General features: G+C 45.1%; 2 protein-coding genes across 4 annotated transcripts in view; one reads left to right on the top strand and one right to left on the bottom strand.

Annotated features, from left to right (window-relative positions):
* Positions 1 to 4,737: 4,737 nt before the first annotated feature.
* Positions 4,738 to 8,197, top strand: LOC119325765 (autophagy-related protein 18b-like). Its single transcript, XM_037599491.1, has 11 exons — positions 4,738 to 4,948; positions 5,075 to 5,148; positions 5,492 to 5,565; positions 5,724 to 5,833; positions 6,239 to 6,330; positions 6,497 to 6,609; positions 7,019 to 7,138; positions 7,227 to 7,372; positions 7,451 to 7,567; positions 7,643 to 7,702; positions 7,794 to 8,197. Exons 1-11 carry the CDS (start codon positions 4,890 to 4,892, stop codon positions 7,948 to 7,950), a joined length of 1,122 nt encoding a protein of 373 aa, XP_037455388.1. The 5' UTR covers positions 4,738 to 4,889; the 3' UTR covers positions 7,951 to 8,197.
* Positions 8,198 to 8,520: 323 nt separating this feature from the next.
* The window catches only part of LOC119323510 (serine/threonine-protein kinase BLUS1-like), a 12,845-nt gene continuing 7,825 nt past the window's right edge, over positions 8,521 to 13,540 (bottom strand). For 2 of the 3 annotated variants that reach the window (XM_037597187.1, XM_037597189.1), the window contains 12 exons: positions 12,714 to 12,782; positions 12,507 to 12,635; positions 12,360 to 12,427; positions 11,995 to 12,183; positions 11,056 to 11,165; positions 10,846 to 10,943; positions 10,734 to 10,772; positions 9,860 to 9,979; positions 9,630 to 9,749; positions 9,086 to 9,147; positions 8,951 to 9,002; positions 8,521 to 8,868 (listed from right to left, as the gene is read on the bottom strand). In XM_037597187.1, the coding sequence (XP_037453084.1) occupies positions 8,863 to 8,868; positions 8,951 to 9,002; positions 9,086 to 9,147; positions 9,630 to 9,749; positions 9,860 to 9,979; positions 10,734 to 10,772; positions 10,846 to 10,943; positions 11,056 to 11,165; positions 11,995 to 12,183; positions 12,360 to 12,427; positions 12,507 to 12,635; positions 12,714 to 12,782 (1,062 nt within the window). In that variant the 3' untranslated portion in view covers positions 8,521 to 8,862. The remainder of the gene's footprint in view (positions 8,869 to 8,950; positions 9,003 to 9,085; positions 9,148 to 9,629; positions 9,750 to 9,859; positions 9,980 to 10,733; positions 10,773 to 10,845; positions 10,944 to 11,055; positions 11,166 to 11,994; positions 12,184 to 12,359; positions 12,428 to 12,506; positions 12,636 to 12,713; positions 12,783 to 13,540) is intronic. The other variant, XM_037597188.1, reaches the window with a different exon arrangement.

The raw sequence follows: 13,540 nt of genomic DNA, 5'->3' as shown, positions 1-13,540 counted from the left end.
CTCTGTTGTTCGGCGGCCGGGTCTCTTCCTCGTCATCGCTGTGTAGCCCCTTGTCATTGTTTTCGGCAATTAATTTGTCTGCCTGCTTGAATACCCAACAATGTCTGTTGGTGTGGTTAGCTGGCCTTTCGGGGGTTCCATGTATTTGACAAGAGCGGTCGAGTATTCGGTCCAAATTGGACGGGCCCGGAGTGGTTCTTTTAAATGGCTTCTTCTGTTGACCGGGTTTGGAGCCTCGGAATCCGGCATTGACTGTCGTATCCTCATTGCTGTCGCCGTTAATGCAGCGTTTGTTTTTGTTTTGACGCGACCTGCCATTGCGGTCCTTGGTATCCGGACTGCCAGCATTTTTGCTGAGATTGTTGCTGCGAGCTAGCCAGCTATCCTCTCCCGCACAGAAGCGGGTCATGAGTGATGTGAGGGCTGCCATGGATTTCGGCTTCTCCTGTCTTAGGTGCCGGGCCAGCCACTCGTCGCGGATGTTATGTTTGAAGGCAGCGAGGGCCTCCGCATCCGGACAGTCGACGATTTGATTTTTCTTTGTTAAGAACCGTGTCCAGAATTGCCTGGCCGATTCGTCTGGCTGCTGGATTATGTGGCTTAGGTCATCTGCGTCCGGTGGTCGCACATACATGCCCTGGAAGTTGTCGAGGAATGCGGCTTCCAGGTCTTCCCAGCATCCAATTGACTCTGCGGGCAGGCTGTTAAGCCAATGCCGAGCTGGTCCTTTAAGCTTGAGCGGGAGATATTTGATGGCGTGAAGATCGTCGCCGCGGGCCATATGTATATGAAGGAGATAATCCTCAATCCAAACCGCGGGGTCTGTTGTGCCATCGTACGACTCGATGTTAACGGGTTTAAACCCTTCAAGGATTTGATGATCCATTACTTCGTCAGTGAAGCATAGTGGGTGTGCGGCGCCTTTGTATTGAGCAATATCGCGACGTAGCTCAAGAGAGCGTTGTCTGCTGTGTTCGGCCCGGCCGGAGTAGTTGTATCCGGCGCGACGGTATTCGTCGTGGGTCTTGGGGCGCCCACGTGATCCATAGATAGATCTGGATTGTCTTGCCTTGTCCTCCAATATGTCCCGCAAGTTCGGCGCGTTCCCCCGTGGCTTCGCGCTTTTTGAGCGGTGCCGGGATACGGTTTTGGTGGAGGGCTTACATGCCTCTCTGTCGCGGCCACGAGGTGGTCGGTCTGCCGTATTGTGCGCTAGTGCTGCCGGTTTGTATGCTTCCTACTCTAGTCGGGGGAGCAACTTGCGTTTTGGGTAGCTTTTGGAGGGGCGTTCGAGTTCATACTCTTCGGCCGCGAGGACCTCGATCCATCTGTCGGCCAGCAGGTCTTGATCAGCTTGAAGTTGTTGCTGCTTTTTCTTTAGACTGTTTGCTGCAGCCATTAGCCTGCGTCTGAAACGCTCTTGTTCGACGGGATCCTCAGGCACGATGAATTCGTCGTCGTCGAGGCTTGCCTCGTCTCCGGAGGGAGGTATGTAATTATCATCCTCGACCTCTTCGTCTGCCGCCCTCTCTTGAGGGCTTGCTTCTGCCTCCTCCTGCGCTGAATCTTGCTGGAGGGGGTTATCTTCGGCACTTTCTGGGGTGTTATTATCTCCTGTGCTGGAATCTCCATTCTTGCTGTGGCGGGATTTAGAGCGGCGCCGCTGACGTCGGTGCTTGGGCTGTTTCTTTAAGGAATCGGCCTCCGCTGCTTCTTCGCCATCCCCGTCTTTTGGGGTGTCCACCATGTATATGTCGTATGACGAGGTGGTCTTCCAATGTCCCGTAGGCACTGGTTCTTGATAGTCTCCGGCATCGTCGTCCATACTGTCGATGTCTTCGGAGTCGTAGTCGAGTACGTCGGTTAGATCATCGACGGTGGCTACGAAGTGGGTGGTGGGTGGGCTTTGAATTTCTTCGTCGTCCGCGTCCCAACCATCCTGGCCGTAGTCCGGCCAGGGCTCTCCGGATAGCGAGAGATGCTTCAGCGAATTTAAGATGTCCCCGAAGGGTGAGTGCTGAAAGATGTCCGCAGCGGTGAATTCCATGATCGGCGCCCAATCGGATTCGACTGGCAGGGTTGCAGGAGGTTCGGAGTCCGGTAGGGAGTCCGGCACCTCGGAGTCATGAGCTTTATGCGGGACAAGGTCAGTGTTTGGCTCCATCGCCATAGAGGTTGCAGCTCCCGAGGCGGTGTCCAGCCATCCATCCTCGATCTGCACGATCGGCTCCGGACTATGGGTCGGAGCGGATTCGCGTGCGGCCTCCAAAGCGTTGTCCGGCGGCAGAGTTAGGTCGTGCCCATCGTGACAGTGCGGCGCACTTGGCTGCGGCTCGGATCCATCGAGGATCAAGTCCCCGCGGATATCGGCCGTGAAGTTTAGACTTCCAAACCTGACCTGACGGCCAGGGGTGTAGCTTTCGATCTGCTCCAGATGGCCAAGTGAGTTGGCCCGCAGTGCGAAGCCGCCGAATACAAAGATCTGTCCGGGGAGAAAAGTCTCACCCAGGACCGCGTCGTTGTTGATTGAAGAGGCCATCAAGCCTATCGGTGACGACACAGAGGAACTCTCAATGAAAGCACCAATGTCGGTGTCAAAACCGGCGGATCTCGGGTAGGGGGTCCCGAACTGTGTGTCTAGGCGGATGGTAACAGGAGACAAGGGACACGATGTTTTACCCAGGTTCGGGCCCTCTTGATGGAGGTAAAACCCTACGTCCTGCTTGATTGATATTGATATTGTGGATGTTTACAAGAGTGGATCTACCACGAGATCAAGGAGGCTAAACCCTAGAAGCTAGCCTATGGTATGATTATAATGGTTGAGGTTGTTTGTTGTCCTATGGACTAGAGCCATCCGGTTTATATAGACACCGGAGAGGGCTAGGGTTACATAGAGTCGGTTACAATGGTAGGAGATCTACATATCCGTATCGCCAAGCTTGCCTTCCACGCCAAGGAAAGTCCCATCCGGACACGGGACGAAGTCTTCAATCTTGTATCTTCATAGTCTTGGAGTCCGGTCGATGATGATAGTCCGGCCGATGATAGTTCGGCCGATGACGGTAGTCCGGCTATCCGGACACCCCCTAATCCAGGACTCCCTCAATGACCCCGAGGAGGAGGCCTACCAGACCGGCATCAAAGACCTGCACAGTGGATTTAGGGAGTTTGCACCCCTCATCAACAGAGTGGTAAGTTTAAATCGAGAGGTTCTATTTAAATTATTGTATTCGTCATCGTGACTGACTTATGCCGTTGCAGTCTGGTGAACTGAACAGATGCATCTTTGAAGCCTCAGATGCACTAGGTGATGCCCCCGGGAGCGTACAATCTGAGGACAAAATGAGGGGGACGATGAAGGTACAATTTCAGCCTCCTCGGAACAAATGCATCTTCTTCACTTGCAATCATAAACTTGATAGTTATTATGCCCTTGTTTCATTGTGAGTGTAGAAGTTCGTGAAGCGTTGTCGCAAGCTGGTAGGGCTGCTTGGGTGTGCTGGAGCTGGGTCAGTTGAAGTTCATCAGCCTGTAGCCACATAGGGTCACATCGCCTCATCGAGCCATGCTCCCTCGTCGTCTAGGTTTGTTGAGGAGGAGGAGGAGGAGGAGGAGGCCACACATGAAGAAAGGGATGAGGAGGATGAGAGCAACGGGGAGGAGGAGTATGATGAAGATTATGGACCTCCAACAACTCAATCATCTCAAGCACCTCAGCTGTCGAAAAGGAATCCGAAGAAGGATTTGCTAAGTCCGAACCCTTTCCAGAGACCGGTTCCTCGACGGTTCAAGAAGAACACTGAAGAGACTCGTTCAAAGAGGAACGGGGATCGTGCCTCCAAGAGCAAGAGGGGAAGGATGACTTAAATTCTGCTATTCGATACTTGGCTGTAGTTGAAAAGTCTAGTGGTTGTGAAACTATGTGTTTGCTATCTGAACTACTCCCTCCGTTCGGAATTATTTGTCTCGGAAATGGATGTATCTAGAACTAAAATACGTCTAGATACATCCATTTCTGCGACAAGTAATTCCGAACGGATGGAGTATGTGTTTGCTATTTGTGAAACTCCGTTGCTATGTGGAACTAAGTTTGCTATTTGAACTAAGTTTATGTGGAACTCCGTATGACATGTGTATGTGATGCCCAAGTTTAATTGTTTGAGATTTGTTATTTTGACTCTATATCATAGTTTGAGATCTGTTGTTTTTGAAAATAAGAAAGAAATTGAACTTAGAAATAGGCAAGACCATACCGCCAACGACCTTGGTGGTAGGATCAGATAGCCTACCGCCAGCCCATATGGCGGTAGGTTGACCCTACCGCCAGAGCACTCGATTTTCTCGTTACAGAAGGTTTTTACCTCGAAAACCCACGCGGAGACGGCGGCCGTCCCCCTCCGTCGCACCCTACCGCCAGGGGCCTGGCGGTAGGCTGTATAACCCTACCGGCAGCCCCCCTGACGGTAGCGAAAGGGTCAAATCCCGAATTTTTTTAAATTGAGGTTGGATCCTGAATTTGTATCAAAAAGGGTCAAAACACGAAATTTTGCCTTCTCGGGTAGTCTGAACATCGCAAGAAAAAAAGGAGTACGGGCCGTTGCCAAAACGGCTTCCGTTGGTTTTACCGTTAAACCGAAGCTTCTAATCCGTCCACGGCGCACGCTAGGGCGCCCAACTGGGCTACGAAACGGGGAAGAAGCTACACGTAAAGCATCCGTCCGTCCAGCCATCCCACCGCCGAATATTTTCACTACTTTATTCCCGGACACGCACGCAGGCGGCGCAACCGAACCTCCCCTTCAGCCGCGGAGGAGAAAAGGAAAATCCGAACTTTCGCCCCACAGGAATCGATTCCGGCGAGCGAGCAGGCGGCGGCGCCGGCGGCGATGGCGAGCGGCTCGTCCCGGCCCCAGATTCTCTGCGTCTCCTTCAACCAGGACAACAGGTACGTGCGGGAGCGGGGCGGCGGAGTATGCGCTCGCGTGCTCGATTCCGGCGGGTCTGGGGGAGTCGGATTCGCCGGAGGGGAGCTCTGATTCTGACCCTGGGTTTTCCCGGTGCTTTGTTTCAGCATGTTCTCCGTCGGGACCAAGGAAGGGTTCAAGATTTTCGATGCCCGGACCGGGAGGCTCTGCAACGACAACAGTAAGAGCTTCCCCCCTCATAGCCGTCGTTCACTCCGAGTCTCGGAATATCCAATTGTACTTACAACAAGTTGATTGTGTAGCTCCTAGTGTAAAATCGGTTACTTCTGCGTAGATGCTTATGCTGAACAATCAAGGTTGCTTTGTGCTTCCTGCCTAATTCATACTAGTTCTGAACACAATCATTGTGCATTGGTAGAGGGTAGAACCAGATAGCAATGCAAAATCTTTCTGTCAACGCGTTGTTCAGTGATTAAACCCTCGTAGGGAATAAATATCGCTCTATGCAATTTATCATAAGGAGCTAAGGCGTCAAGCCGTATGTGCCTCTTCCGTGGTTGCAGAACTTGGAGGGCTGAATGTCGTGGAGCTGTGGTTTGCTACGAACCTCATCGCTATGGTCGGAACTGGGGAACAGGTATCTGACGCGCTCTTTTCCTCGTTTTCGGTTCGATTTGTTCCCTGCTGTGCGGTTGAAGTTCGACGAATCGATTTGTTCCCTGTTGTGCGGTTGAGGTTCGACGAATCGAGTTTTACATGGATGATGATGTCGTTGGTCCAAACTGCCTTTTGCAGCCTTCACGGTCCCCTCGCCGCCTTTGCCTGTTCAATACCATTACAGGCGCCTCGAAGAAGGATCTGAACTTCAGGAGTACAATTTTGGCTGTTCGGTTTAGTAGAACAAGGTACACCACCAATCCTTCTTGTCTAGAAGAGACCGAGTACCCTAGTGTTTCACTCACCTGTTACTAATTAGGTCTATCTCTAGTTTGCCTGAGCACATTTAAGACTGTTGTACATTAGTGATGACTATGTTCTTTATATATCCTGCAATTTGAGAAGAGAAGTCTAGCAGGTCCATTCTAATTAACAGTGCTGTCAGAGATGATGACGCTTAATCATATGCTTCTATCTATTCCTCGCAAAAAATGTAAAAGATGCTTCTATCCATTAGTTCCTGACTTCCTGTGATGACATAATTTTTTACTTGTGTAATTTTTGTATGACTACCGAGTTTTGGACCAGGGTTGTTATGCATGTTTTTTTCTCATTGAGTTTTATTATAAAAAAGGTTGTCACATTATGTGCAGGCTTATTGTTGTTTTGCAGGACAAGACCTTTATTTATGATCTAAACAGCACTCGTATCTTGGAGGAAATTGACACGGTACATAATCCTAAAGGTAAGCATCCTACCCAAAATTTTCAAACTGTGGCTCATTCTATTCCAGACAATTATTATATAGCTGAGGCTGGGGGCAAATCAGAAAGTACTTTTGAACTAGTTTTGCTTTGAAACAAAATTTGCTTCGCATATTTGCTGCTAACGTTGTTAACCTTAAATCCCAGGCCTTTGTGCATTTGCTCCTAATTCAGAATGGTGTTATTTGGCCATCCCAGCAAGCACATCAAAAGGATCTGCTTTAGTGTATAAAGCATCAGAACCTGAATTAATATGCCAGGTAATTCCCAGAAGGTTTAGTTCCTTCTGTATCATTTGCACAGCTGAGTAAACATTATTACGTTTACGGATTTACAGTTCTCCAAGTTCTGGATCTTTCTTGAGAGAATCACTGTAAAAACCAACTACTCATTGGTTATTTTGGATCTCATTGATTATTTTGAATCACTGAAAAGGCAATGGCGTGCAACTATGGTGGCATGCACCATTATTTATTCATATATATGTGAATTTTTTTTGGAACCTATTTTTTTCTGGAATATAGATCAGAATAGGGATACTTTCTAGACTGGATTTGTCTTCCTACAGTTTTCATTCAACTTTGGAGGCTTTAATCTCAACCCTAGTAATCTGAAGATATGTAGATGTCTTTCACTGATATGTTTTTCCTCTTTGTAATCAATCAACAGATAGACGCCCATGAGTCGCCATTAGCTGCAATGGCATTTTCTTCCAATGGCATGTACCTAGCAACAGCTTCTGAGAAGGGCACAATGATAAGGGTATATATCGTGGCACAAGCAACTAAGGTGAGCATTATTGATCTTTGTTCTACCACCATGATAAGCACTCTGTCATTCTGCCTAATAATATCGTTTTAAATTCTTACATCAACAGTCGCATAGTTTTCGGCGGGGAGCATATCCATCAACGATTTACTCTCTCTCATTTGGGCCGTGCATCGATCGGCCTGATGTTCTTGCTGCCACAAGTTCGTCAGGCTCTTTGCACATGTTTTTTCTTGACTCTGCCAGAAATGGAAGGTTACATTTCCTTCTTGGCTATTGTGATTCCTGAACCAACTTTTTTCGGGACATATTTTGACGTGCTTCACTTCTCAGGAACCAAACGAATAAATTACTCGGTTCGATAATTCCTGGATCCAAAGCAATTTCCGACGCTTTGGATCCAGCTAATCATCATGTTATTCACAACATCGCCCCTGCAGAAACCAAGAGGTGCATATAAGATCTTCTGGCTTTGTCTGACCCTTTCCCTATTCTTCCTGCTAATCTAATCCTTCTGAATTGCAGCTGTCTAGCAGTACATAGTGTAGAATACTCCCAAAACTCTTCCAAATTTCCGGCCGTGAGGTGAGAAATTCACACGCAGTTTCACACAAAATGCATGCTGCCATTTTATGCCTTCCAGTTCGTATTCATAAGCAATCATAAATTTTTGCAGGACTGTAGTCTATGTTGTAACTCACGATGGATACTTCCGCGAGTACACGATCAGCACCACCAAGTCAAACGAATCTTCGTGGGTTTTGGAGCGCGAGTTCAGCCTGCTGGATACCGGCTATACTTTGAAACAGAATGAACACCACCACGTGGACTGACTTTGTCGGTCTGCCGACCCCGTTCCTTCCACTGACTGATGTAAGTATCATGTGCAAGATGAGTGTATCCATAGGAAGACAGGCCTGACCTAGCAGTGGATCGGAGTGATCCAGTTTGACATAGTATAGCACAGGATAGGTGTTGATTAAAGCTTAATGTTGTGGGTGTAAATTACAGATGTAAACATATATTGCTCGTGTCACAAAAATTACTAGTAACACATGAGTTCCAGCGTGTTTTATGTGATTGGCTTGGGTTGGATTCATGATGACATGCAGTTCCGGACAGATTCACCAGTGCATTCTTTCATGGATACCAAATCCTACATCTTGCTGCTGCACCAAGATATCCTTGCATCAGTTGGTAGAATAGAGTACTCATACTCAGTGCCTATTTAGAACACAATGATTACACAGGAACCAATGCAATTCCGATAGGGGATAGAAAAGAGAACTCCCAGATCCCAAGGTGGTAATTCCCCTCTGCAATGAAATGGATCGACACGTAGTATTCCCCATATTTTATGCTCCTGGCAAGAATTCCCTGGCATGGCATGATGCGCGCTCCGACAAAAAATCAGTGCCATATCATTTTATCTTTGAGGGGGCTACAGGAGGCCCGGTCATCCATTCCTCAGTGTGGATGCACAAAATTTGGTAACTGAACACTAAAAAAAAATAGCATCACTGTTTATATACAGATATAGTAACTCCAGCACTGCTGCCTTTGTGCAGGCTTGCAACCTACTAAGTATATCATCTTCATGTTGCTGTTTTCTTCTCTCCCACGCCGAAGTATAGCTACTTAAAGTCGATAATGACACATTCCTTTTGTTAACATGATAACCGGTCCTTAATCTTCACTGCGCAGCTTGAAGTTCAATCAGCAACAACCCCAACCACACTCACTTATCAGATCTGTCAAATAGAAGAATGTCAATGTGAACATGTGGAAAATTTGCCCCGATACAAGATCACGTGTGGGGTGAAATGTTGGTACCTGGGCTGCCTTTGCTTTGAGCCTCTGCACCTCATCCTGTGCACACAATAACCTGCAGTGCTCCAAACTTTCAATCCTGAGCTCTTTTCTTGTTTTTGGTTTAGACTATGGACAGATTAGATAAGAGATAATTACCGCCATTGTAGCTCCAGGACTTCATTGACCAGTTCCTTCTCCTTCTCTTGTGCTGCTTCCAACTGAAAATGTAGTCAGCGGGTTATACTATTCTTGGCATTTACCATCATAATAACAAGAGTGAGTGACTGAATAAAGTCAGCAGAGCCTTTCTTTCACGGTTCATCATATTGGCAGCTTAGTAATTTGAATAACTATCATCTATGTTTTGGGTGCTAAAATTTAGAGGTACCAGCCCACCAGGACCCAAGGACTTTGTGGGATCTTTGCAGTGTTCAGCAGATATTAATTTTAGCTACCCACAAAATTCCATGACACTGATTTTTAATTAGGTCGTGTTTCCGGAATTATCACTGCTGGAATTTTATATCTCAGCATTAATAGAAAGAATGGAAAATGAGACATGTTGAACATATAAAGTGATTTGGTTTTCTAGTTGGTCATGGCTTAATGGTGTCCAGTATTCATCGGCATTTTCCAACACAGGCATTGCTTTGAGTTTCATAATAGAGTTCCTGCCACTTTAACTAGAACCTGAGCTTACCATGGATCTATCTACCGATAAAGCTGATGATGGAGATGGGGAACGACTTAACGAATGCATCCGAACAGGTGAAATAGAATCAGAAATGTATAACTGCTTCATCGCATGAAGTATCTGTTCCTGCAAGTGAGGGGAAGACTAGCATCAACAGAGCAAACTTTTCATTCTTGGGAGGTTTTGTTTGTCAAGCTCATTTTCTGTCGTGAGTGCTGTATGGGTGGGGGATTTACCCTCTGAAGCAGATTGGTCTGCAAAACATTGTATAACTGGATGTACAAGGAGCCACCAATAATGCTTGAAGCAGCCTCAGCTGAAGATGGTATGCTTAAGGCAGAAAGTTGAGAAATTGTCTGCATAACAACAAATATATGGTGTGAAACGAAAAGAAAGTTAAGTGTATGTTTTATGCATTACAAATGATCAACCACATTTGACAACTGTGATTGGCTAGTTCATGTAAAAGTAAACAGAGCTCAAACCAAGTTCTCGACCTTACAATGCAATGCATTCGGGTTATCTCTCCCTTGGGTCGAGTTTTTTTTTCTTTAGTTCAAAGTTCAAACCCTTACCAGGGTTTTTAACAAATGGGGTGGTCTAATTAAAACCTATCATTACAAGGACTAACATGCATCAATTACTTTCGGATATTCAAGCTAAACCCAAGTAATCGTGCTGCTATTGCACATTTTGCAGTCACGTAAAGCAGTCTTTTACTGGGCCTTGAGGCAGGTTTTATTGCCAATTCCCTCTTGAGGACCAAGAGAGTTAAAGCAAAGACAATCAAACAGCTCTCCGGCACTCTGTACTGTTCATGGTGCGATTATTCTAAACTCTTTTTTTAACCTAATATTCTGCAGTCAATATATCAAATTTTTAAAGAGGTTATAATGATGTTTCCACATGGCTTAGGTCCCAACACAAAAGCTGCCGAATATACCAAATAGGGAACCACTAAGGTTGTTAGTCAGGAAACAATGGTTTTTTCTGCATTCTTTGAGCACGCAATATATATATGACTCCAGTCCCCAAACATGCACTGCACCAGTTCATGAACCAAAACAGATAAATGCCCATGAAACATGATGTAGGATAAAGACTAAAAACCTGCATGCTGTGAGACTTTTGTAGGCCAGGTGAGTGAGCCTGAAATTACAAAATCATGTCATCCTAGAGTTAACCAAACATGCACAAAGTATTATTAATGGTTTTCAGTTACCTTATCCAACTCGACATTCCCAGGTGTAACTTTAAAACGGCCTCTTTGCTGTATAAGTGGAGGTTTTGATCTATCATCATGTTCGTCAACATATGATACTGCATTAAAGCAATAAACAGATGCCAAATTTTCATACTCATGAGAACTTATGCTGATTAGCCCACATTAGGTTAACCTATACGAACTGCAGGGATAAAACCAGTATGTTACCCAATGATTTAGGTGCCCTAGAAATAGCTTCAGGAGATGGCTCATCTGCTACTTGCAAGACCCCTCCACTACCCTTCTCACGGTTATGAATGTTGATTTGTGGCTTAGAGCTGAAAGAATTACATATGCAGTTGCACACTGTATCAAAATATGTCACGAGGAGATACAAGTACAGTAGTAATACTATGGACAGCTTCCAGAAGAACACCATTAGGCCTGATTTGGAACACAAGAATTTGGTCCTGCATTCCAAACAAGGTCTAACAACAGATGGTAAAAAGTGGAACATCACTGGTTAATAGAACAGAAATTCCAATGATGTGGTCAAACTATTTAGCTTTGTGTTCCAGTTTGACGCAACGCCCTTTTTGGTAAATATAGCTTCCATATTAGTTATAGGGTCATGAATATGGATATAAAAAATAGTACAGCCATGCAGCTATCATATGAACAAAATAGTTATTATCAAGACGCTACTAATAAAAAATATACATTGAGCTGCTAAGCCAGGCAAGCAACCTTTTAAAAACCACATCCCTATCAGTGGCACTGCTAACTAACTGAAACTTCATAGACATTGACTGTGAGTTGCAGAAAAAAATTCTTCAGGCACCAAAAGTGCATACCGAGAATCTCAAAATTTTATGTAACTATACAGGAAAGTAAGTTATGTTTATTCCCAGTGCATATGTAACGTGATAAGAAAAGTCTGTCAGCACTTGTGTGACCTGTATTTTCGTAATTGGTCAACTGTTTTTCGAGTTTGATTCTACAAGATATTGGCAATTTTGCCAACTGAAACTATGAAATACAATCATGATAAGACGGAACTGGTTCTAGAATACGGTTCAAATTACAGCAAGCAAAACATGTTTTCGTATACTTGGAAAAAAAGGTGATCCTTCAAGTTTAAATTTCATTCTGTGAAGTACAACAAACCTCTCTTTGGAAGAAAGAAAACCATCTGATGAGCAAGAACTGAAAGAACACTTCCTTTCCTGAAATGAGCTTGTTGGAATAGCATCCAAATCTTTCTCTTGCAAGTCCAAATCACAGCTTTCCATAGAGCTGTGTTTCCTGACATGGCCATTTACCAGTACTCCGTTAGAAGTTCCACATAGAGATGCCCTAGTAGTAGAAATAAGTGAAATCAGTTTTCTGAGGTGTGTCATACAGGTGTACAACAGTGACATATTACGTAATTTCGCGATGTCATCACAAGAACTATTTGGCATAAAATAAGATATTATCATTTACAACCAACAATATGATTGAAGTAATTTCAGCCAAATTAAATCCATTACCTTGATAGACAAACAGACTGCTCGGGTGATGAAACAGCTGACTTATCATTGGCCATGACATCATTTTCCTACCAACTTTGCTTGGCGTTAGATGTAAGGAAAATTCTAGATTGGAAAACCTTACTTTCTACAGGAGCTAAAACTTACGATGTCAGTATCATACTTCATTGAAAAAAGAGATCCTTCGTGTGCTTGCTCCTGCAAGCTGGTGTCGAAGTCATAGATAGACGATATATCTGTATCTTTAGATGATATTGTGTCCTCACACTCTGAAATCTGTCAAAATATAAATAAGCTAAATTACTTGATGTGAAGTCAATGACTAAAGTGGAAATGAAAATGCTAAATGCCTACCAGTGAGGCTTGAGACTTCAGGTCATCAATGTCAAAGTTCCAGCTGCTGATACCCCTTTTGTATTCATCCTAGCAATGCAAGAGATACAAAGGATTGGATGAAAAACAATATAATGGTGACAATAAAGTAATCATCTCAGTGCCGAAAGGGTACAACAGAAATGACACAGATCTAAAATTTTACACGTTACAGTGGGCCATTCCTGGTGATTCAGAGAGTGGGCAACACAGCTTACAAATTACAGTTCCCTGAACATGTGAAAATACACCCAGTCTTCATGTTAGTCAGCTCAAAATGCATATTGGACAAAAATCCATTCCCAGCCCTGACTTCCCTATGGTTAATAAGGATGCCACCATCAAAACAGCTCCAGCACTAGTGCTACAGGTATGACAAATTTCTCGACAAAACCTGCCTGTGGTACGGTGGTTAATCCAGTGGGAGAATTTGTCCCGAGGACGCAACTTGGAAAGATGCAGATTTTATCAATATATTCCCAGCATTCTTCCGTTCCACTACAGAAGGGTGGCGTGCTTCTTCATCAACGCCGTGAGGTCATATCGTATCTCAAGAAGGGGGCAATGTCAGGACAGTTCTCTAAAGACGCTGCACTAGCTTGGCAAGTTCAGTTAGGTGTAGCGCTTCCAGCAAAACGGTTCAACTTGATCAAACGGCTCAGATCACTCATCGTTCTCAGTTGGACAATGACAGTCCGATCAGTTAAACCAGAGCTACTGTTCATTTTACTTTACCATTTCTTTACCGCCAGTTTGCTGAAGTACAAAGTTGGCCTATATTCCACTACGAATTCACGTAGATCATGGCC

The sequence above is a fragment of the Triticum dicoccoides genome, chromosome 6B (assembly GCF_002162155.2).
Source record: "Triticum dicoccoides isolate Atlit2015 ecotype Zavitan chromosome 6B, WEW_v2.0, whole genome shotgun sequence".
In the NCBI taxonomy this organism is placed as follows: Eukaryota; Viridiplantae; Streptophyta; class Magnoliopsida; order Poales; family Poaceae; genus Triticum; species Triticum dicoccoides.
Note: the sequence above shows the minus strand (reverse complement) of the source record. Positions and strands in the feature narration are given on the sequence as shown.

Bases quoted from the DNA above. Each gene is read 5' to 3' on its own strand.
- LOC119325765 (XM_037599491.1), top strand. From the start codon at position 4,890: ATGGCGAGCGGCTCGTCCCGGCCCCAGATTCTCTGCGTCTCCTTCAAC. The intron at 5,149-5,491 runs GTAAGAGCTTCC...CCGTGGTTGCAG, and splicing joins GAGGCTCTGCAACGACAACA to AACTTGGAGGGCTGAATGTC. The intron at 7,139-7,226 runs GTGAGCATTATT...TTACATCAACAG, and splicing joins TCGTGGCACAAGCAACTAAG to TCGCATAGTTTTCGGCGGGG.